The 21,716-nt window shown below is 36.2% G+C and overlaps 1 protein-coding gene across 2 annotated transcripts in view; it reads left to right on the top strand.

Annotated features, from left to right (window-relative positions):
* ephb1 (EPH receptor B1) overlaps positions 1-18,742 on the top strand; it is a 173,535-nt gene extending 154,793 nt beyond the window's left edge. For both annotated transcript variants that reach the window (XM_028021343.1, XM_028021342.1), the window contains exons 13-16: positions 5,223-5,372; positions 10,373-10,566; positions 12,455-12,610; positions 13,861-18,742. In XM_028021343.1, the coding sequence (XP_027877144.1) occupies positions 5,223-5,372; positions 10,373-10,566; positions 12,455-12,610; positions 13,861-13,969 (609 nt within the window). In that variant the 3' untranslated portion in view covers positions 13,970-18,742. The remainder of the gene's footprint in view (positions 1-5,222; positions 5,373-10,372; positions 10,567-12,454; positions 12,611-13,860) is intronic.
* Positions 18,743-21,716: the final 2,974 nt, after the last annotated feature.

The following is a 21,716-nucleotide window of genomic DNA, read 5'->3' as shown; positions in this document are numbered from 1 at the left end:
GGAAATTAACCCAATAAAGCACAAGCATATTGCTTTAAAACATTATTTTCTTTAACTTGCAGCTGATGACTAAAGGGGAAGTCTTCTAAATACAGTGGAGATTTAAGATGAATAAACCATTTAACATTAACTGGTTTAAATAAATAGGACATCTAAAAAGGTAATATAATATGAGCCAGTTATAAATTGTAAAAACAGCAAAGAAACATGATACATACCTGGTTTCTGTAACAAAGTGTACTCATCTGCATAAATTATGTTAGTTTGATTTATATCTTCTGTCATATTTGCCACAGTCAGTATAAGTAGGGCTTTGATTTGCCATCTGTGACTGTTTGACTGTATTTGCATTCTCACAATGAAACAAATCATGCTGGCGTAATCCTGCTCACTAAACCAGAGGAAAAGATACCTGATTTATTTGAAAACTCTCAATAAATGTGCCTCTGCACAAAATCCAGAGTTACAAAGGAGAGATTTCTTATTTTAGTTAATCAAAACCAGACTTTTTCAAAACTTAAATTTGCAAAACACCAGGCATGGCATAAACATTTGATATTTATACCTTCATATTGCTATCACTTCTGGTTGAGAAAAATGTTTGCTTGTTTTAATCTAATTTTACCCCTATCTGTTCAGATTGTATTTCATTGCCAGAAATTCAAATGTGTATACTTAAAATAATCCACACACTCTAGATAATCCTTATATGTAATATCTCTGCCTTCCATTTGAATAAACTGCCTGAATTTCAGCTTCCCTTTTTGTTTCCCATTCTCAATAACAGCTCACTTAAAAATATTACAGAACTAAATCTCAGCAAAAATAAACACAGTTAGTGGCATAGCTGTTAGGTTTTAACTAAATATCATTCTATAGTTTGATGCCAAATTTTGGGGACAAAAAGGGGAATGGCTGACCACATGCAGAGGCATAGAAATCCCCAATACATCAATTTTAGCCCTTTAGTGTTTTTATAACATGGCACTTCTCAACTGCACTCCCAGTAGCACTGAAAGGAAAAATTAGGGCTATTCAGCTTTTGCCCCAGTTAGATAAGTGATTGTAATTGCTTATATCCCACATACTCTGAAGAAATTGAGGCCAAGGTCAATTTCTAAAATTAGATTTTAACACAAAAGAGAGATAGATACTAGCTAGATTTAATTTGGTGGTGCCAGTAGATGGTATAAAAAGGCCAGTTTTAAAACCTGGAGAATTGATTTGGTCTAAATTTTCAACTAAATGCTAGTAAGTGCAATAGATGTTAGTGACAACTGTTCACTGTTCTGTGACGGGTATTTGTGTTCTAAATTTTACCACATTCCACATACAGCACGTCGTTGACAATCTACATGAAGTGATCTGCACATTAGTGGATTCACAGCTCAAGCTAGCACCACGTCTTGACAGGTGTATCATGTCCTGACCAAGTGTAACACATTCACAAGAGACACTACATGTCACCTGACCACCCAACGTTTGTCCTTTGTCTCTCAGATCCAGTTGTCAAAGGAAAACATTCGTTTCAGCATAATACCTGTTAAACTGACAGTCTGTGCACATCCTATTTACTGTGACATTTCAGACTTATCACAAGCTGTCACTTCTAGTCACAACCTGTCAGAGGCGGTCACAAGCAGGTGGAGCCAGTCACGTTCTGTAATCTCACTTTGTTGATGCAAAGATTTCAACACTTTCAAATGTTGGCTCAAGGTTCTCTGCCCTGGAATTTTGTGTGCAAACATAGCTAGATGTATTATCTACCAGCATATGTAAGAAGTAACTTTGTTTTTTTTTTGTTTTTTTCTCAATCACATAAATTTCATGTTTTCACACCCTCTTGAAGCTTTGCTTTTTATTTAAAAACCCAAAATTCATCAAGCAGAAAATGGAACCATCCAACATGGCTAGAAAATCAAGCACTGTGTGTCACCTACTTTAGTTATTATCCAGAGAGCTTGTGGGGTATATCATTGGATTTTTCTCCACTCGAGGTTGAGAAGTTCTGATGCTGCTGTGACTATGAACTCTAGCTCTTCTCCACAGAGTCTGAGGTAGTTGTCCAAGATAGGAGTTAGAAATATTTTTATTTAATACTGACAGAGAAAACAGAAACTGCAGCATATATATATATATATATATATATATATATATATATATATATATATATATATATATGTATACAATTGAAATAAAATATTCGTTATAAACAGACACATACCATGTCATGTCTCTGTATGACATGAAATCAATTTGTTTTAAGTCAGCTAAGATAAACACAGTTATTTCTATTTCCTAAGTGCCAGAGTATTGAGTTAATTTTTGAGGAGGAAATGTTATTTAACTTACTTCAAATTCAAATATTTATATACAATAATCACATTAAATAATAGCACAATACACACGATGTATTTAGACAATTTTTGAAAGACCTGATGATAATGCCATGGCTTTGTAAACTTTTGACAGATCCATTCTTATTAGGATGTTTTCCTAATAAGAACATTCATAATGATAAGTGAGTGCCATTATTCACATTGACATGAATCCTGTATCAACTTGACCTGAAAGGGAACTCTTAGAGGAATAAGTTATTACTCCAGGAGCGACCCAAAAAGAAGAATTACAATTTGCAAATATTCATAGTTAACAACCACCTTAATTTTTGGAGTGATGACATGTTGTCTGAAGAAACTAGAATAAATGTCATTGACCATAGTGTCAATTGTTACATTTTAAGGACAATGTGGGATGCTTGCAAATTTGATGACATTAATCTGACTGTGAAATATGGGGGTGGTAAAATCACTTGTGATGTGGCTGGAGGGAATGTTTACTTCACAAAATAGATGCATAAGGAAAGTGGAATGCAGTGGAAAGTTGAAGCTACATCTTAAGACATCAGCCAGGAAGTTCGGGGACAATTGGGTCTTTCAAATAGGCAAATATCTGAATTACTCCAACAAATAACTTAAAATGTGGCTTAGGAATCACAAACTCAAAGTTTTTGAGGAGTCATAACAATGCTCTGATCTCATTCTTATTTTTTTTTTATAAGCTACAGACCAACTCTGACAATATTTTCAGCTCCTAGTCATATCTTTAAGATATGGCTAGGAACTTTATTAGCAGCATCCCTCATAGCACTGTTCCAAGAACAAAACATAACATCCTCTGTGCCCCCTAAAGATCTCTTTACTGGTATTGATGCATTTTGTGCTAAAGAAAGTGCTTATGTTTTTGCTTTCCCTCTTTGTCTATTCATAAGTCAGTCAACACTGTATGTTGTTAAAACTGGGCAGAGCTAGTAATGGCCCAGAGGAGTAATTACTAAAGAGTGTACATAGACATCTGTGACTCAGTTGACTTAAAAATAGTATAACTAATGTCTGTCCCACTGGTAGTGTGAAAACAGCTTTACTCGAAGCTTTACTCGGCCTATTTCAGCAACTCCCAGCTCATATCTTAATGGGGTCCTGGGGCAACAGACCAGATGTACAAACTGAGAAAAGCAGCAAGGAAGTTATGTCAAAGAAGGATTGTAATAGACAACATTTTGCTTCCAGCTAGTTTTTTTTTTTGGTTACATTGTATTTATAACCTCATCTTTCATCTCATATATTCTCATTCAAACAGTCTTTTACATGAGACAGTTACCCAGAAGAGAAAGATGATCGACCAATATAAATGTTGCTACAAATATATATATTTTTTTCTGTTTCTAAATAATTTATGTCCCCAGCCATAAGCATGAACCAGACAGCAAACCCTCAGTACTCAGTGGATATAAAACAATCCAGATGGAAACCGAAATGAGGTATAAGAATAGACATGAGAAGCTCTGAAATAATTGCATTTTATAGTCTTTATTCACTTACTTTATAACAACTAAAGAAAACATAGTTACTTTATTGTGTTATAAAACAGCACTACGAGGGGAGATCAGACTCGATTAAATATTAAAATATGAAGTTAAATTAATAATTTAAATTATCAAAGAAACATTTATAATGATGTGGTTTCGACTGGACTCTTTGGTGGTGGAAAATCAAACCATTTATTATAGAAAACCAGCTAAGAACTGTCTCTAGTCCCAAAATTGAAGAATGTGTGAGCCGACAGCATAGAGATATGAGCATGGATTTTAACTCAATAGAGGAAATTAAACTATGAAAATAGAGATTCAGGATTCAATGCAGAACATTTTTTTGAAGGGACATTAAATTTGAGTATAGAAACATGTGATCATCCAAGATTTTTAGAGTGATAACAGTATGATATGTGGAATGAAAATATAGGCCGCTGCTCTTAAATTGAACATTTATCCTGTTATGCTGTGGAAAACTCCCCCTAAATTCCTCCTAGCAACCTTTGTTTACTATCAGTTATCACATTTCTGTGTGGTCAGTCATGTATTCAAATTCTCCACTTCAGTAGTACAGCATAGTACTGACCTGCAGAACATGATCATAATACAAATATATGCATTACCAAAAAAGGAAACTGTTGGACATAAGCGTGCAATTTGGAAAGATCCCAAAGAACCATTGTCTGTGTGTTATTCTCCTCACTCAGGGTGGTCTGCGCCTGTTTCTCTTGGGTTTGTTTCCAACAGAAGCTTATCTCCAAATGCTCAGGTTCAGTTAATTGGCATTATTAAGCTGGTGGCGAGCTCAACTCAGATGTGAATGAAGGGAGTATGGTCAGGCATGTACATGTCTGTCTGCCTAGTTAGACATGTGGGCGTTCACTCACAAACATCTCCGTCTGTTGATATGTTACCAGCTGAGACTGCTTTGGTGTGTGCACGGAATTTAAAGCAAGCGGCTGTCAATTTCATTCAAGAAAGCACGTGGCATGCCTTAGGCCCTGGTAGCCCAATTACAGCCAGTAACGCTCAATGAAGGAGCAGAAGCCCAGATCTATCTTCCTTTCTTCAGATAGGAGACAAGACAGTAGTAAATGTAATGTCGGTCGATGACTGTGCAGAGTCACTCGTGGGACGGAAGCAGAATCTTATGAATGTTTTGGCTTCAGGTGAATGAATACACAGGGTGGATGAAGAAAGAAAGGAGATTAAACTCTTAACAGTCAAAACAGGTCTTGTGGTAGTCAGGATAAGATGGCTCACTGTAGTTTAACCCAAGCGGAAAAGAAATCAACATTATCAAAACATTAAAATGTCTCTAACATGCTAATTCTTTATTTCTATTTCTTAGGGTGGAAAGATCCCAGTAAGGTGGACAGCTCCAGAGGCCATTGCTTACAGAAAGTTCACCTCAGCCAGTGATGTGTGGAGTTATGGTATCGTCATGTGGGAGGTGATGTCATACGGAGAGAGGCCTTACTGGGACATGTCCAACCAGGATGTAAGTGATTTAAAATGTTTTTTTTTTGTGAAATCATAATTCTCTCTCGAAAACACAGTGGTGAACTGTGGCTCTAATAATAGAGTTTTATTCATGCAAAAAACCCAATACCATCACATCCCCCACAACCATTCCTTCTCTCAAGGAAACCAGCACAACAAATCCACTAAACGAGACACACTCATAAAACTGCAGACTCTAACTCTATATTAAGTAAGTAAAGTTTTATTTGTACAGCACTTTTTAAAGAATAGGTTAGAAAATGCTGGAGACAAAATGCACAATGAAGCCATAATAAAAGTACTGCATAATGCATACAAAATATGGACATTTGCAAAGAAACCATAAAACATAGTACAGTTAAGTAAAAAAATTATAATTTAGGGAATACCCAGGCCTACAGGAGGGATTTAAGATGGTCAGCATTGTTATCTTAATGCTCTGCAGAAGACAATCTAGATCATGGTATAATTAGAAGACCTTGATACGGAGGTCTAAGTGGTTCAGGTGTGGCTATCCAGAGCAATATACTTAATTTTGCTAAGTAATCTACTTAGTTTTCAGCAAATCTGTGATCAACTCAAAACAGAACCACATTACCAGTCAAATGACTTTTCTAAGCCGACAGCTCATAAGACAACTACACCCAAAAAGACCAAATGGCACACAAACATATCAGTCATATACTACAACAAGAGACTAAGTCAAATATCATAAATTGTATACTGAGCAAACTGGAGAAAGGCTTCCAGCATGTATGTGTCATTCACTTAGATTAAAAGAACCCAAAGCAGACTAAGGTCAATGACAAGGTTTCTGGTTTAATGGATGTCAAGACTACAAGATGATAATTGTTTTGTGGATTTGTTTAGATTAAGCTTTGTAGTAGCAGATGAGAATCTAAGAGTTGGTGCAACCGGGACTGAAGATTGAGAATAGAAGATTAGAAAAACCACAAAATATTTCAAATACTGTCAGCAAATTTAGAGGCCAGGACTAAATGTTTCACTTAATCAAAGGATTTGACGTTGAGTGGGTGTAGAGCCTGGGTACTTATGGTGATTGAAAACAGCTGTCCCTTGGCCCCGCCCATAAAATGTTCTGTAGTCAGTTAGTTGAAATCTCTTCCAGCAGCAGAACCGTTTTTCCATCTGATTTCAGTGTTCCCTGCGTCTGTTTCCAGTTCTATCTTCTGTCAAAACTGTCAGTAGGTCAACTGAAAAATGTTAAAAGAATGAAGGAAACAGACTGAGAATGAATGAAAATATAAGTGGTTATCAAATCTGGTCAATTATCAGAATTTACACTTTCAGTAATTGTAAAGGTGAAAGTATACAGATAATGAAGCAGAATATCCAAGATATTAAAGGACTGTGTGGCATAGACGGCAAATTCAAAATCCAGTATATTTTACACCATTATGTCAGAAGAAATGCATCTCTCTGGTCTTTTCATATTTTAGAATATTTGTGACAATAAATCATTTCACACGTTCTGTTTAGTGGTCAACTTAGGGACTTACTTAAATAGATTGAAGACCTGGATGGCTTGACACTCTGACACAACATAAAGTAATGAAGAATTTGCTTGACAGTTATAAGCAACAATTATTTTTTATATATAGGCCAATTACATATTTTAAGTGAGTAAAAATCAAGCATTTAGTGATTGATATAATCATTTCAAGAGATTACTAGAAATAAATACATAATGTTATGTTCAAATAGTTACCCCTTTTGTAAGGTGAGCTTATATTATTTTGTCATCTAGTGTATGTTTTTCACTTTTGCCTTTTTTGCTTCTCAAAAAGCTCAAAGTTTCCTTTAATTGATGAAAGAAAAAGGGCACAAGCCACCTGTTTTTCATGTTAGAGTTGCTCCAAACAAGCTACTGGGCAGGCATTAGGCAAAAGTATCTTTTGGGATGTACACAAGTAAAGGAGGAAAAAAAAAAGGCCTGCACTACAAGCAAACCATTGTAGGCAGTTCAGAGGCTGCCTTCTGTGGGGGAGAATAAGTCTTTGTAGCACCACTGTTTCATTTTATACAAAGCTGTTTTTTCCTTCCAAACAAAGCTCCAATGCTGGGCTGCAGGGATGATTTTTTGGCAGGGAAATGCATGTGTACACTGTGTTTCTGTAAACAGAAAAGCTACAACTTTCTGACAGTATGGAATAAATAGCATACATTTACAGTATGTGCAATTTAAGAGTTGCTAGCTTCTCAGGAAGTTCAACTTTTGGAAAATTATTGAAAGGGATACTACCCTTTCAAATATTCAACTTAAATACGTCTCAGAATAATCACTCCGTCCTATAAAAATTATGTGGCCTGTATGCATGTGTGTATGTAAAGACTAACCCAAACACAATTAAGGATATCTTGTGTGAAAAAGGAAGCTGTAATAAATCACCTTTTTCATCCCCACTATCGCTGAAGATGTCCTTGACTCTGACTTTGAAAGCAGACTTATTATAGGCAAAGCCTCACACTATCCCTTTCCTTCCTGGCCAGCTTTTGAGAGCAATGAATGATTGCTGAGAGCTCTGTTTTGTTCCCCGTGTCCGCTTGGATAAGGTCCATACTCACAGGCACCAACACAAACACGCACAACCACTGGAAGTGGTCCCATACTATGAGGTCTTTCTCCCTAAGCTTCCCTTAGTGAGAAGACGAGCCAACCATCAGGCCTCTGTGGACCTCACTCCACCGGGACAGTCCAACCAAGCAGATGTTGCCTCAGTGGGCCAGCAGCAAGCACTGCCTGGTGGGACTGATGCCACTCAGCATGTCCGCCTCCTCTGAGCACGCACATATTCAGGCACTTACACACGCCTTCTCGCATCCTCTTACACACCCACACAAAAGTAAAAGCTGCTGGTTCCCTTTTTTTCTTTTAAATCCATCTTCCTCAATATAGCCTTCAAGTTCCTTTTCATATGCTCCCATGTTGTATTTTTCCTGTCTTCTTCATCTGTGACATTTAAGTAGATTTTGTTGAGCTACACTCAGCTTCAAAACTGAGTCTTCAAACTACAGAAACTTTTTTACAGAATAGTGTATTTTACCCTGGGTTTTACACTTGAAGTGTAATTTGCAGCCAAGCATTTTAGATAAAAAAGAGCACATAATGCACATATACTGTTACTAATCTGTAAAAGGGTTTTTGGGGTTTTTGGGAAGTTTGGTTCTTAAATGCCAATCTAAAGACACTTTGTTATTAAGAGACTTTTATCGATATATTCACACACCAGACATGTTATTAATCACACCTTATTAGTACCTGGTTGAATTGACCTTTACCTTCAGAATGGCTTTAATTTCTTATGGCATAGATTTAGCACAGTCTTCAAAACATTCCTGCATGTATTTCTGCATATTGTGATTCAAACTGATAAAAATGCATCACCCATTTCCTTAGTTGCAAATATATAATGTGAATCTGCCATTTTAACTTAATGTAAAAGTCTCTTTTGTATTGAGATCAAGTAACTGTGGTCACACAGAGATTGATTTTATATCCACTCAGACATAACCATTGTCAGCAATGATACTAAAGTAGGCTGTGGCATTCAAACAATGACAAATAGAAAGATAGTCACACCATTACACCCACCACCCTGAACCACTGATACAAGGTAGAGTAAATTCATGTTTTTGTATTGTTTACTCACATTTCTGACCCTAACAATTCAGTGTCTAAAATCAATACTTCAGAACAGGCACTATTTTTTCTATTTGTTTTTATCTATTTTTCACAATCTGATGTATCTTGTTCTTTGCTAACATGTGAAACCCAGTATTGTCCTTTGCTACTGAAGCTCTTGTAATTTAATGCCCAACAGTCTGTATTTACAGAGATGGTATTCCACAGTATATATACAGTATATATATATATATATATATATATATATATATATATATATATATATATATATATATATATATATATATATTTTACCCCTGGTACTTCCAAAACAGTTGTCTACACAACCGGCATACCCTGGATGTTTTCAGCAATGTATGCATGAAAAGTTCCCTAAATCAATTTTCTTTACTATTCTGATGCTGAATTTGAACTTCAATAAGCTGTTTTCACCATGTCTAAATGCCCTGAATGGCTGCCCTAGGATTGTCAGACTCTTTATGTAAACAAGCAATGTAACAGTTATGCCTAATACGTATGAGTGGTATCTATACTAAACCTGCATTGTATACTGTATTTACTACACTTTAGTTGTTAATACATGCAGCAATTTAGTTCACCTAAACACTTGGCTAATTTTGACTTGTCTAAGTCTCTTGCACGTAAAAGGCCATCATACCTGTGAAGTCTTTAAGAGGCATGTGTCAAGTGCCTGCTTTCTAAAGTGTTAATTATTTCAAATCTTCCATTCTCTCACTGGCTCCTACAGTGACACAGCTATTGTTTTACTTCCACTCTGCTTCCCCACTTTGTCCTCCAGGGCTGGCATGATTGGCTAGTGTCAGGAGGAAGGGCACATTAGCCTGAATGCAAACTGTCACTTGAGCGACGAACAGCAGTTGGCCTATATTATAGCAGCAGAGGGGTGCTGGCAGGGCCAATTTGAGGCATAGAAGAGAGTGCCATAATTACTCAGATACATTTACAGAAAAAAAAATTAAAAATTAAAATTAAGTTTGTGTTATTGTTCACCTAACAGATGGTAAAAAAAAAACCCAAACAAAAACAAAAAGAACAAACATAATCTGTGCTGATAAGAATTGCAAGTTATCAGAAGAAACGTTTACATAATCTAAGTATTCAGATGTGTGGCTTTAAAGGTTTTAATCTGTATTAGACAGCTTTAGTTTAAAGCAATAAATTCTGCACAAGAGAGACTAAGTAAGACACTGACTACTAATAACAGCTCCTCAGACCTTTGTTTCAAATGTTCAGAATTATCCAAATGTTAACAGTAGGTTTGCAGCTCCAACTAAAAGTGTCACATTACTCAAAATGTTCTAATTATCTCTTAGGTAATCAATGCTATTGAGCAGGATTATCGTTTGCCACCACCCATGGACTGCCCCAGCGCCTTGCACCAACTGATGCTGGACTGCTGGCAGAAAGATCGCAACGTACGACCTCGCTTTGCAGATATTGTCAGCACCCTCGACAAAATGATACGCAACCCCACCAGCCTAAAAGCTGTAGCCAACATCCCTGCTGTGTGAGTAAAGCACTTCACTAGACACACACACACACAAATACACCCATAACTTGATATTAAAAATGCTTTTCATCTGTTTATGTGCACCAAGTTCCCACACACAATCTGCACAAGCTAGCTTACTATTTGTGTTTATTTTTATCACCTCATAAAATAGTAATGGTCTTATTACTGTTGATTGCATCAAACTTGAACTTTTCCCTTGCTGCTTTTCTTTCCGCCCATTGGATACTCGTACTTTCAGGGAGTTTCACTTGACTCATAGCCATTCAATAATAAGGCAAACACATTATGAAAATGTGTATAAACAACTTATAAACAAAAAGGAGATATTTGGAATACATTTTGCTCTCAGAAAAAAGTTGTATTCATTTATTATTAAAAGAATAGACTTTTTTTTCCTGATTTCTGTATTTTGCATTTGGTACAATATGCACACTATAAAAATACATTTTATAGGGCATTAAATATCAGATATTTATACAATTATTTTAGTACTGTTTATTAGTTTGAAAATATGATATTTAATAAATGGATGAAATTTCTAATTGGATACTATATCTTGGTAAAATGTCTGACCTCATCATTTGGATAAGACTTTGACTGCAGAGGAAAATAACTTGTATTCTTAATCATGCCATCATGTGCATTGATGCAGCAGAGAATGGAAGGGTGGATATTTATTTTTAAATGGGTGTACTGTGAGTTAATGTATCAACTCAGTGAAAGCTAAGGACTATCTTAAGACAAGTTAAAAAGATAGTTCTTAACTATCATTATGTTTCTTTATTGGAGCAAGAACTAAAATTTGCATCTTAGCAAGCTCAGCAGCAACACTAATGCTAAGGTTCAGCATTATAAGCGACCTGAGCTTCTTAACCTGTATTAACTGTGATTATCAGTGAACATATTTATGTGGCATCTTCAGCTAGTTAGTTACAATTCTAATTCTAATGTCAAACTTGCCAGCAAACTGAGGCTTATTACCATGAAACAGTTCAGTGCCAATAAATTCTACATCTTTGCTGCAGATGCCAGTGAAAAGGTGCACATGCCACTTTGCTGGGATAAATTTAAAAGCATTTCTACTATTTCATTAAGATTACATGATTTAATCATGAATTTATTCTTATTTTTATTTTCTGTATGGGGATAGGCCAGATGAGGAAATAAAGTGGAAAAAATAGGATTTGAATTACTTTCATTTTTGTCCAAAAATGATTTTCTTTTGATAATTTTGCTGAGTACTTAGTTTATTTAAAGTTGCTAGAAATTCTGTAACATTCTATTAGTTGTTGAAAACTTTGACTTACATTTTCATAAATATTTAATGGATCAGATTATATCAGGTTGTTTGATCCATGTACAACAGTGACTGGATATAGTTTTTTTCTTTTTTCCCTTCACTTTCTACACAGATTCTGTGAATCTCTGGGTTGACTGAGCTACTGAGGGTCAGTCAGAAACTTAAGGCTATGTGTTTTGGCATTGTGATTTGGCTGACTGCCATGTTGCCCTAGGTGAACTCCCAGCTATGTGTCAGACTGAGGTTTTGCATTAGGGCATGCTCTTACCCTTAGGTCTTTAAGGTGTTGGGACAACTTCCCACAGCCATAATGAGCCTTTTCGTATAAATAGTACTGGTCAGATGATGGGTGGCATGTTACCTAACATTTTTATTTTTCATTTTTGTTCTCTTTCAAACATTTTCAGGTAGATGGATCAATTGTAAACACGCCACTGGCTTTTTGCTTGTGTCTTTTCATATACACCTACACAAATAAGAACCCCACAGTTACTCTTGTTTTCTTAAAACACTGCTCACTTAATATTGCATCAAAGTTCTTTTCTCTCTCTCATCTCACCTGCTCCTTCTCGTCTCCTCCAGGCCTTCTCAGCCATTGTTGGACAGATCCATACCCGACTTCAACACCTTCAGTTCGGTAGAGGACTGGCTTGCTGCCATCAAGATGAGCCAGTACAGAGACAACTTCCTCAACTCAGGCTTTACGTCCCTGCAGCTTGTGGCTCAGATAACCTCAGAGTGAGTTCACTAGCTTGTGTAAAATTAAGTATTTAAAAACCGGATGAATGTCGACAGAAAATTTGTTTACCACCTCTTGGATTGTTCATTGGTGTGGTTATAGCGATTGATGATGAATGTTTTTTGCTAAAGTAATCACATTGCTCAGACCAGAGTTCGTCAAATGCAGGCCTGTAACGTTTACATGTGTCCCTGGTTCAACACACCTCAATCACAAAGCTGAATCATCTCTTGAGTGTAGTCATGTTCTCCAAAGTCCTGCTAATGACCTGATTATTTAACTGAGGTGTGGTGAAGAAGAGTCGCATCTAAAGCCTAGAGGACATCAGCCCCAGGGGGCCTGGATTTGAGGTCCCTGGCTTAGCCCTTTCTCCAGTCTGTCATCCTACAACCAGAAACTATAGTATATTTTGTTAGGATTTTATGAGACATACATCAAATTCCATAAATTAATATATAGTAACACACAAGTGTGGCATGCAAGAAAAATGATGTTTTCGCAAATACAAATCTGAAATGGGGTATCCCCTTTCAAAATAGCTGTCTCTGCCAGATTGGTTGAAGAACATCTCTGAACAACATTGTTTTCATATTTCTACAGTTTTCCTGTTGGATTTTGATCATGTTTTAGGGACATTCATGAATACGCTTTAATTTGATCCACTCCATTGTAGCTCTGGCTTGTGGTGGTCGAGCTGCTAGAAACTTCAAATATTTACCACCAGTTTTCTTTCAAGATTGCTCAGCTTCACTGTCCATATAGCAATTTGCTGCCACCACAAATGAAATGGGGTATCCAGGGTGATAAATTAGTGAATAGTTAATTAATTCTGCAACTTTGAAAGACAACTTGTGGTACTGGATTTTATTCATAAGTATCAGAGTAAATGGGGTCTGATACATATACATGCCACTTGGAAGATATTTTCAAAACTATATAGCTTTCCTTCCACTTTACTATCACTACACTGTCTATCAAATATAATCTGAATAATTGAATTGAGGCATATGGGTGTAATATGAGAATGTGAATGTGGGGTATTAAACCATTGTGATCAGAATGCCTCATGAGTTGAGGGTGCAGATGAGCCAGTCACCCACAACGATTTCATGACTACAAGGGGTGTTGTTGCCACTCTAGGTAGAATTATCTGTTCTACCTTCAGAGTGATTGAAATTCTTTTATATATGTCTTTAAAAGAAGCTATTGGTTTTCAGGGTTTTTTTTTTCTTTGCTTGTTTCTCTCTAGGGACTTACTTAGAATAGGAGTGACCTTGGCAGGCCATCAGAAGAAAATCCTCAGTAATGTCCAGTCTATGAGGGTGCAGATGAGCCAGTCACCTACAACGATGGCATGACTACAGGGGGCGCTGTGCCATGGAACGGGCAGCATTCGGAGGTCCAACAACAGCAGCCCCCGAATGACCCCCGATCCATCGGAACGCGCCAGAGTCGAGACTATCGTCCTAATCTAAACCCCTACCATGGCAACAGGAGACCAGGGTTTGTGCAACCATGTGGAAAAGGGTTGTCACATCTCACACTATCCACCACATGCTTTCAGGGTCCATACCTGGCACTTTTTTCTCCATTTATCATAAAGAAAGACAAAGACCAATCTTGTTGTTTCCAACTATATTGGTGTCATTGTAAACCAAAATGACTACTACAATCAGACATCAGCACAGGGAACAACTTACAAATTCAGCCGTTGTGGTAAACAATTGATATTGTGCTTCTATATTATCTGGACTAAAACACATTTAAAATGTAGACACAAGTGTGAGACATTTAGAAACCTGTGACCTGTGATTTTTACCCATACCGTTGTCCATATGTGAGATGAAGACGGCTTTACCTGGCGGGAAATAGGATACAGACAAAGACGGAACTAAAAGGAGAATTAACTCGTCGAAGAGGTATACAGGGATGTACAATGGAGTACTTCAACTTTTGCTTTTTTTTTTTTTTGCTTGTTTAAAAAATTTTAATACTGTATTATAAATGGACAAATTCAGAGCTTTGTTATATTTTTGTCTTTTACCATCTGTTTTATGTGTTGCCACTATAGCAAGATGCCGCCCACTTGTCTCTTAACTTAAACACTACCTGTGGAAGTCCAGTTGGAAGGCCTTGCCTAAAGGACTTTTTAACTATCTCCACCAAGAGAATATAAATATGTTTATCTCTTGCTAAATATGATTATATCTTTCATAATAAACCTTCATATTGAAGGTGTTACATATGAATATGTATGTACAGAACTCTCTGCTTGCATTTTTGGCAAAGACATGTTGATTAGATTGTGATAGACACATGCAATGTGCAGTTTCCTGTAAATCCCTGGTTTCCTTATCACAGCTGAACAACGGACTATTGGTTCAACATCCACGTGTTTCAGGAGCACCCTGATAACTTTTCTGACTGAATCTTAACTGAGGAACTTGTAAATTGATTATTGGTAAAGAACTGTTATTGTAGAGCTGTATGAAAATTGTTGTAGGAGTTAAAATATTGGGGAAAAAATATTTTACTGGAGATCATGTTAAATGTGGGTGTACACATGCTGTCTCTTGCTGGTGAGCACTTACATGTACAGATATGTTTTATGTTCCATTTGCGTTTTTATATATTATGCTTGTGTTGGGATTGGTCAACAGGATGAAATGCAAAATTAATTGTTGTGGCTTGGCTGACCCAAACTCATGGTAAACAGCTGCTAAGAAAACAAGACATAAATATGCATTTGCATTAAATTATTCTGTCCAGATAGTTTTATTTTGAGGTAAATTCTAACATGTGCTGTAAATATCTTAGCAAGGCGAGACTTTCTATGAATTTGAAATGCATGAGAGAGCAGCTAATCAAGGCATTGGAAATCAGGGTAAATCACCATCACTTCCTTTCACAGTAAAAATGAACATCTGGGCTGGGGTTTGCCAACAGGAACCCAGTGCCATTTCAATGAACACACAGTCTTAAATAGCCCTCAAGAGCTCGGTGCTCACTATAAAACATGACCTCATACACGGTGATGTATTTAAGTTGCTGAGCCAATCTATTCACCCTCACTGTAGGGGTTCACCATATGGACAGGAGAGATGAAAGCAAATGCTGTGGTGTTAAAGAGAGTTTCACACAATCATAAAGATTTGGCTACATCACTCCCTGAGGATGGAATAAAAAATGCCTGTGAAATTCCTCCTCATCTTTAATATAGTTTAGGGGAAATTGTAATGTCCTTTTTTAGTCTAGCGGCAGTACCCAACAAAAAAAAACCTCAATAAACTTTAATATTGCAGGACAGAAATTTGCCCTTAACTTGCTACCATTACCATTCATATTATTGCCAAAATAATTACCTATTAGTCATTATTAAGCAAATAATGTAGCTTAATGTAAATCAACATTATTTAAGTGTGTCTCAATTGGCATTGCAAAGTAAATAGGTAAGGCAACTTCATCAATTCATTTCAAACTACTAATGAATTATTTTTAAGTAGAGCCTTCAGAATGGGAACATATTCTGTCTCATAAAGAGCCTGTTATAGTATGACCACTACTAACACCTATAGTTTGCTGAATATTCATATTATAATTAAATCTATTTGTTTTATTTTACTACTTTATAAATTCTAAGCACACAATATACTGTGTACAGTCTGTACACAGTATTGTGTACTGGTTGTTTTCAGTCATCAATTTGTTCTTTCATGGCTCTGGTCATTTACAAATGCATAATAAGTATTTGAAGGGGGAAGAGTATTATGTAAAGTAAATTATTTTTTAGCTTCATATTCCATTATAATGTTATTCTCTTATCTAAAAATACCCGGAGTTTTACTTTGATTCTTTCATGCGTGTTTGAGGAATTCTTCAACCTCCTTTGGCAGCCATTTGTAATGCGCCCATGACAAGCTCCTCTATCCAGCTGTAGTCCTCAGCTGAGCCAATGTCTCTCAAATCACCCCTCCACTGCCACTTCCTCACACAGCTCCTCCAGACTAGTGGCAGCAGCAATTAGCAAACACCTGTTGGAACAAATTACCATAAAGATTACCTCTCAGTTCAGTGCTTCTAACAAAGTTTGTAAATAACATAACAGAGTAGTGTTGTTAGGGTCATGTGTTGAAGGCAGAGTGTTGGAAAGCAGGAGCTTCTTAAAGAGACAGAAGTCAGTTTCAAGGTATCACATTATGAAGTCAATATAAAGTGATGTTTGATATATATATATATACTGTATATATATATAAGAACTCAATTTTTGTAAGAACTGAAGGTGACATAGTGTCTTGATTGTTCTATAAAATGACCCAAGGTGCCTGGAGACTATATAATACTCCCGCATTAATAATGACTAATGTGTAATTTGCAACAAATATGTATTGTAGGCTATTGATAATTTGTGTACACTAATAATAAGTGTTACCAGCTTTTGTCTTGTCCCTGGCACTGGGTTATTTGGGGCGTGTAATAACAAAAGACCATTTATTTTATTTAGCAAATTAACTAAAATCAATCCTTCCACAATTATAGTCAGTATTCTCCTCTTTCTGTTCTGCACTCACTTCCAGGCAGCTCTAGTTTTCTGGTGAGACTCCAGCTCGTTTATCCTTGGCTTAACCAAGCTGTCCACGGCACTGTCTGGGATGGGCTTGGCCAGTGCTGGCCAAAGAAATAGTTGGCTCCCTTCTGTACTGGGTCCAGACAGGGTGCAAACACCTGCTAGGACCCCTGTCTGACAGGCATATGATCAGCAATGGCGGTAGGGAAACTGATTGGGCCATTTAAATGTCCATAAACACACAGAAACAGAAAGCCCTTTTAATGTGATTCTAAACTATGCTCCTAAATCTTATGTTTGCTTGGGTAAAACATGACAAAGTGTGTGCAAAGGTGGTAGAAAGAGGATAAGAGGTTACTTAGAGGAAAGATGGTTTGCAGGGAAGAGGATGAATAGATGAAAGTCAGAATCATCCTCTTCTAGCTGGAAGTGTGGTTTATGCTGCAATATCCCTTTCATTATATAAATGCAAATTTCTTTTGTTAGGTTTGGGAACGGAAAATATTGTAATTAAGCAACTGGTTTTCCCTTTGGACAAAATCAATTGCATCTTGTTTAACTCCCTAAGTCATTGATTTACTAACTAAATATAATAATATGTTCCTTAATGCAGGCTTAGATACCTTTCACTAAAACCCATTTTATCAATTTGAATGTATTAGGTTTCTATTCAGCTCAGTCATGTGTGTTTGCTTTTCAACCCGTGAGCTTGTGAATGAGATGGTGAATGTATTCATTATCTAACTGTGCAATTTTTTTAGCCTCATTTGCTCTGTTTGTTTTATGAAATATCTTACTCTATAGTGACACTCCAGGGTGATGAATAGAGGGATGGTTTGGAGTCCCTCTATGAAAGAAGGTTTCTACAGAAGCCATTTATCACATACTGATACAAAACACAAGAGGAGAGCTTGTTAAGCATTTCATGGTGCCGTAACTGTTTGAAGAGTGGCCAACGACCCGTTTAGTTACTGGAATCATGCCTTGCTTTTATAGATCTGCTATATTCACCTGAAAATGCCCTGACATGACTCCCAGCAAAGAATATTCTCATTAAACTGCATAACTTTTTTTTTCCACCTTCTGTTTCAGTCTGGCTTCTAAAAGATTTACACACATATAAAACACATTACTTTACATTTTACATCCATAAAGACACACAAACACTGTGAATATATATATATATATATATATAGGAAAAGTTTCTGCGGTCAGCCAGGGAAGAGGAAGATAAGATGAAATGGACCTTTTCCCAAATAAACTCTCTCTCTGGTACAGATTTTATGAGAGAAGGGATTATGAGTGCACATGTCATTATTTGTTCATCTGTGTGAGGGACAGTGGGTGTGTGTTTTGTGCATATCAAACACAGTTATGTGTACAGATGTTGTTATGTGCACAGGTACAATATTGATGAGTGAATGGTTTTCCTCTTTCTTTTTTCATCTGTTTCTGTATAGCGCCACATGTAAATTGTGAAAAGTATGTGTCAAAAGTTTGTAAGATGTAACTTTCTGAGAACAATTGTACTAAAATGCACTTAATAAACGCCTTGGAAAACAAGTCAGTCACTTTGTCACCCTCTGATTTAATGGACAACAATTCTGTAAGTCAACAAAACAGCCGGGAGTGATTATTATCCACTACCACTTGTGCCAACACTGTGCTGAAGTCTGACATCAAATACTTTCATAATAGCTATCGACATAAACAACTTTTAGCTGCCGCCATTTTGAGTGGCAGCACATGTTAAAAGCCATCAGAGACTAATAAACAATCCATCATTTGGAATATAAGCAACATCCCAAGACCCTAAGATAAATTATAGTGTCTTTGACAAAATAAGCTTGTCTAAATAGTCATCTGTGTCCTAAACGTGCAGTTTTTGAAGCGCCTCACTTTCTGGAAACCATGTTGTACATTAATTATGTTATTAATTAGGTTTGTTAAAGATTATGAAAATGAGTCCAGGTCTAAGCATTCTTTCAGAACAGTTGGACTATTCGAATGATAACATCTACCTTCATGTTAACAGAGTACTGTGCCAAACACATAGGCAGGCAAAATCTAAAAAAGGCAATTTTCATCAATCTCAACTTTGTGATGGTAAGTAATTATGTTGTTTGTTTACAATTTATTATGTGATATGAAATGGTAGTGGGTTTTTTTTATTACACAAGTAATTTGTTATTTCAATATATATAAAATTTGCTATTATCCCTCCTGTTATGTTCGTTTCCAGGGTACAGCAAAAATGTTCGTGGGACAATTTGACCCGGGGAGTGTTTAATCATGCTATAGTGTCAAAAAACAAAAAATTCCTCCAAAACATTTTTGTATTTGATTATTAACTCAAATAGTAACCATTGCAATTAATATTTGTGCAATGTTTTTTTTTTTCTCAGAAATTAAGGATCAATGATGACAACCTACTCATTTACTCATTTGGACATAAAAAATTGAATTTACATTTTTATGTCCACCGGAAAAAAACCTACACACAAAAAAACTATAATTTCCTTGAAATTGATTTTTGTTAAATGTTTTTATATTACACTTTTTTTTTTCAATGGGTGATCTTTATAATTGAATTTGAGACACACATACTGTTCATGGTAAAATTGACCCACTGATTAAAATCAAGATAAATGAGTGATGCAGAGAGTATTTATGTTTCCCTCCACTTCTGCTGAGTGTCACTCAGTGTGGGTGGAGTTTGTCCACGGGAACAGAAAAGATCCCATCAAACGTTGTGTGAACACCTGCTTTCTCACAGTTTCCTAGTGAAGCAGAGTAGTGAGAAAGTGGGCTTGTGTGTGTCGGCGTGTGTGTGTGATGGGGTGTGTTTGTGTGTGTGGTGAAATATGGCTCATAGCTGCAAGGAAACATATAGAATTGGACATTTTTTAATCTTTTTTTGCACTTTAACCTGACTGCCGGGTCAAATTGACCAGAACAGTATCTATGTAAAAAGTAGACCTAGGGGTTGGTACAAATGTGTAAAATGAATAAATTTTCAATTTATATGTAGAGTTCACCTATTAAGACAAATAGAAAAAGTTTCATGCAAAAAAAAAAAATACTTCCAGCTATTTTTAAAACATTTTTAAACTTTAAAACGGGTCAATTTGACCCGGAACATAAACTAAACTAAACTAAATTGCTCATTAATATGATGTTGATGGAATAACGTCTTTCTTCAGATGTAGGTAATTAAGCGGAATTGAAGAAAAGAGCATCACCAGGCACATTTCTTGATGCCCAGGAAGCACCATGGTTACCTGCTTTGAGACCTTGGACAGCAGTCTCTCTACCAGCCTGCTCCCTCTCCTAGTATTTCAATACAGAATATTGTCCTTGTGACCAGGAGCACTATGTTAGATTTGATGTGAGGACTGACTGTGTCCTTTTGTCTTACAGACATCCACAGGCAGAAATAAGCATTCTCCTTAATTTATACTTTATCTGCAAGTGAAAGTGTATTAGTAAAAGGAAAGTCAGGTCACTTGGTTTCACATTAAAGTCACATAAAGTTTGAAAAGTGACGTCTGAGCAGCAAATTTCTTCTCTGATCAATAATCCCAGAGCAATCACCTGTGAGAAAGGGATCGGTGTGCACAGCAGGGAACTCCAGCAAAAAAAAAAAGAAAAAAGTATGGATTTGGAAAAAAAGTACAATACTTTCAATGGTGTAGAGCTAAGTGTAAGAATAGAAATTTTGAAGCACAAACTGACTGAAAGACAGCAAAAAAGGAGGAAAGAACGAAGCCAATGTCCTGGTGAAAGAAAAGACATAATTTCTACAAAAACATGATTTCCAAAATCTTTGTCCTTACTCCACACCTTCTGTTTTACCTGTGTTTTGTGCATTTTTTTTATAAATGCAAATTTAAGAAAATACAGAAATCACACAATAAGCTGACTAGAGTTTTGTTTATCCCCAGGGATTGGTCGCTTGCCTTGTGAAATAGTCCAAGCCCTAAATCTGATCTCAGAGCTTGCTGGCGGCTGCAGCTCAGCAAGCTGTATGCATATTTACTGTAATCTCGGAAGCTGAGGAAATATCCAAGGCACAAACCGCTTAGTGGAATCCTGTGTTCTGATGTGCATAATTTTACAAGTAGTATAACAACTTAAAACTGGAAGGAAACAAATCACACTGATTACCAAGCAATATTTTAGTAGTTTTGAATTATTGAATACATAGATTACTCATTAACTGGAGGAATGCAGAATAATTAAAAACGGGTGCATTTTAGTAATTTATGTTTTCCAAATTATTCTAATTAAACATGTTTTCCAGCTTTATATATATATATATATAATTTTTCATTTTCAAGCAAAAAAACTAAAATATATTAGCTGTCAAATAAAAACTCAAAATTTTAAACATGTCACACAGATATATGCAGTGGTATTCATGGTCCAAGTGATATATTTTGTTTGCAAAAGGCTTGGACCTTGCAAAACCATTTAAAATATTGGACACAAGCAAATATTGCATTTAAACAACACAACTTGCAACCTCCATGGGCTGCCAC

This window comes from Xiphophorus couchianus, chromosome 6, assembly GCF_001444195.1.
Source record: "Xiphophorus couchianus chromosome 6, X_couchianus-1.0, whole genome shotgun sequence".
Classification (NCBI taxonomy): Eukaryota; Metazoa; Chordata; class Actinopteri; order Cyprinodontiformes; family Poeciliidae; genus Xiphophorus; species Xiphophorus couchianus.
The sequence above is the reverse complement of the archived record's forward strand: the minus strand, read 5'-3'. Positions and strand labels throughout refer to the sequence as shown.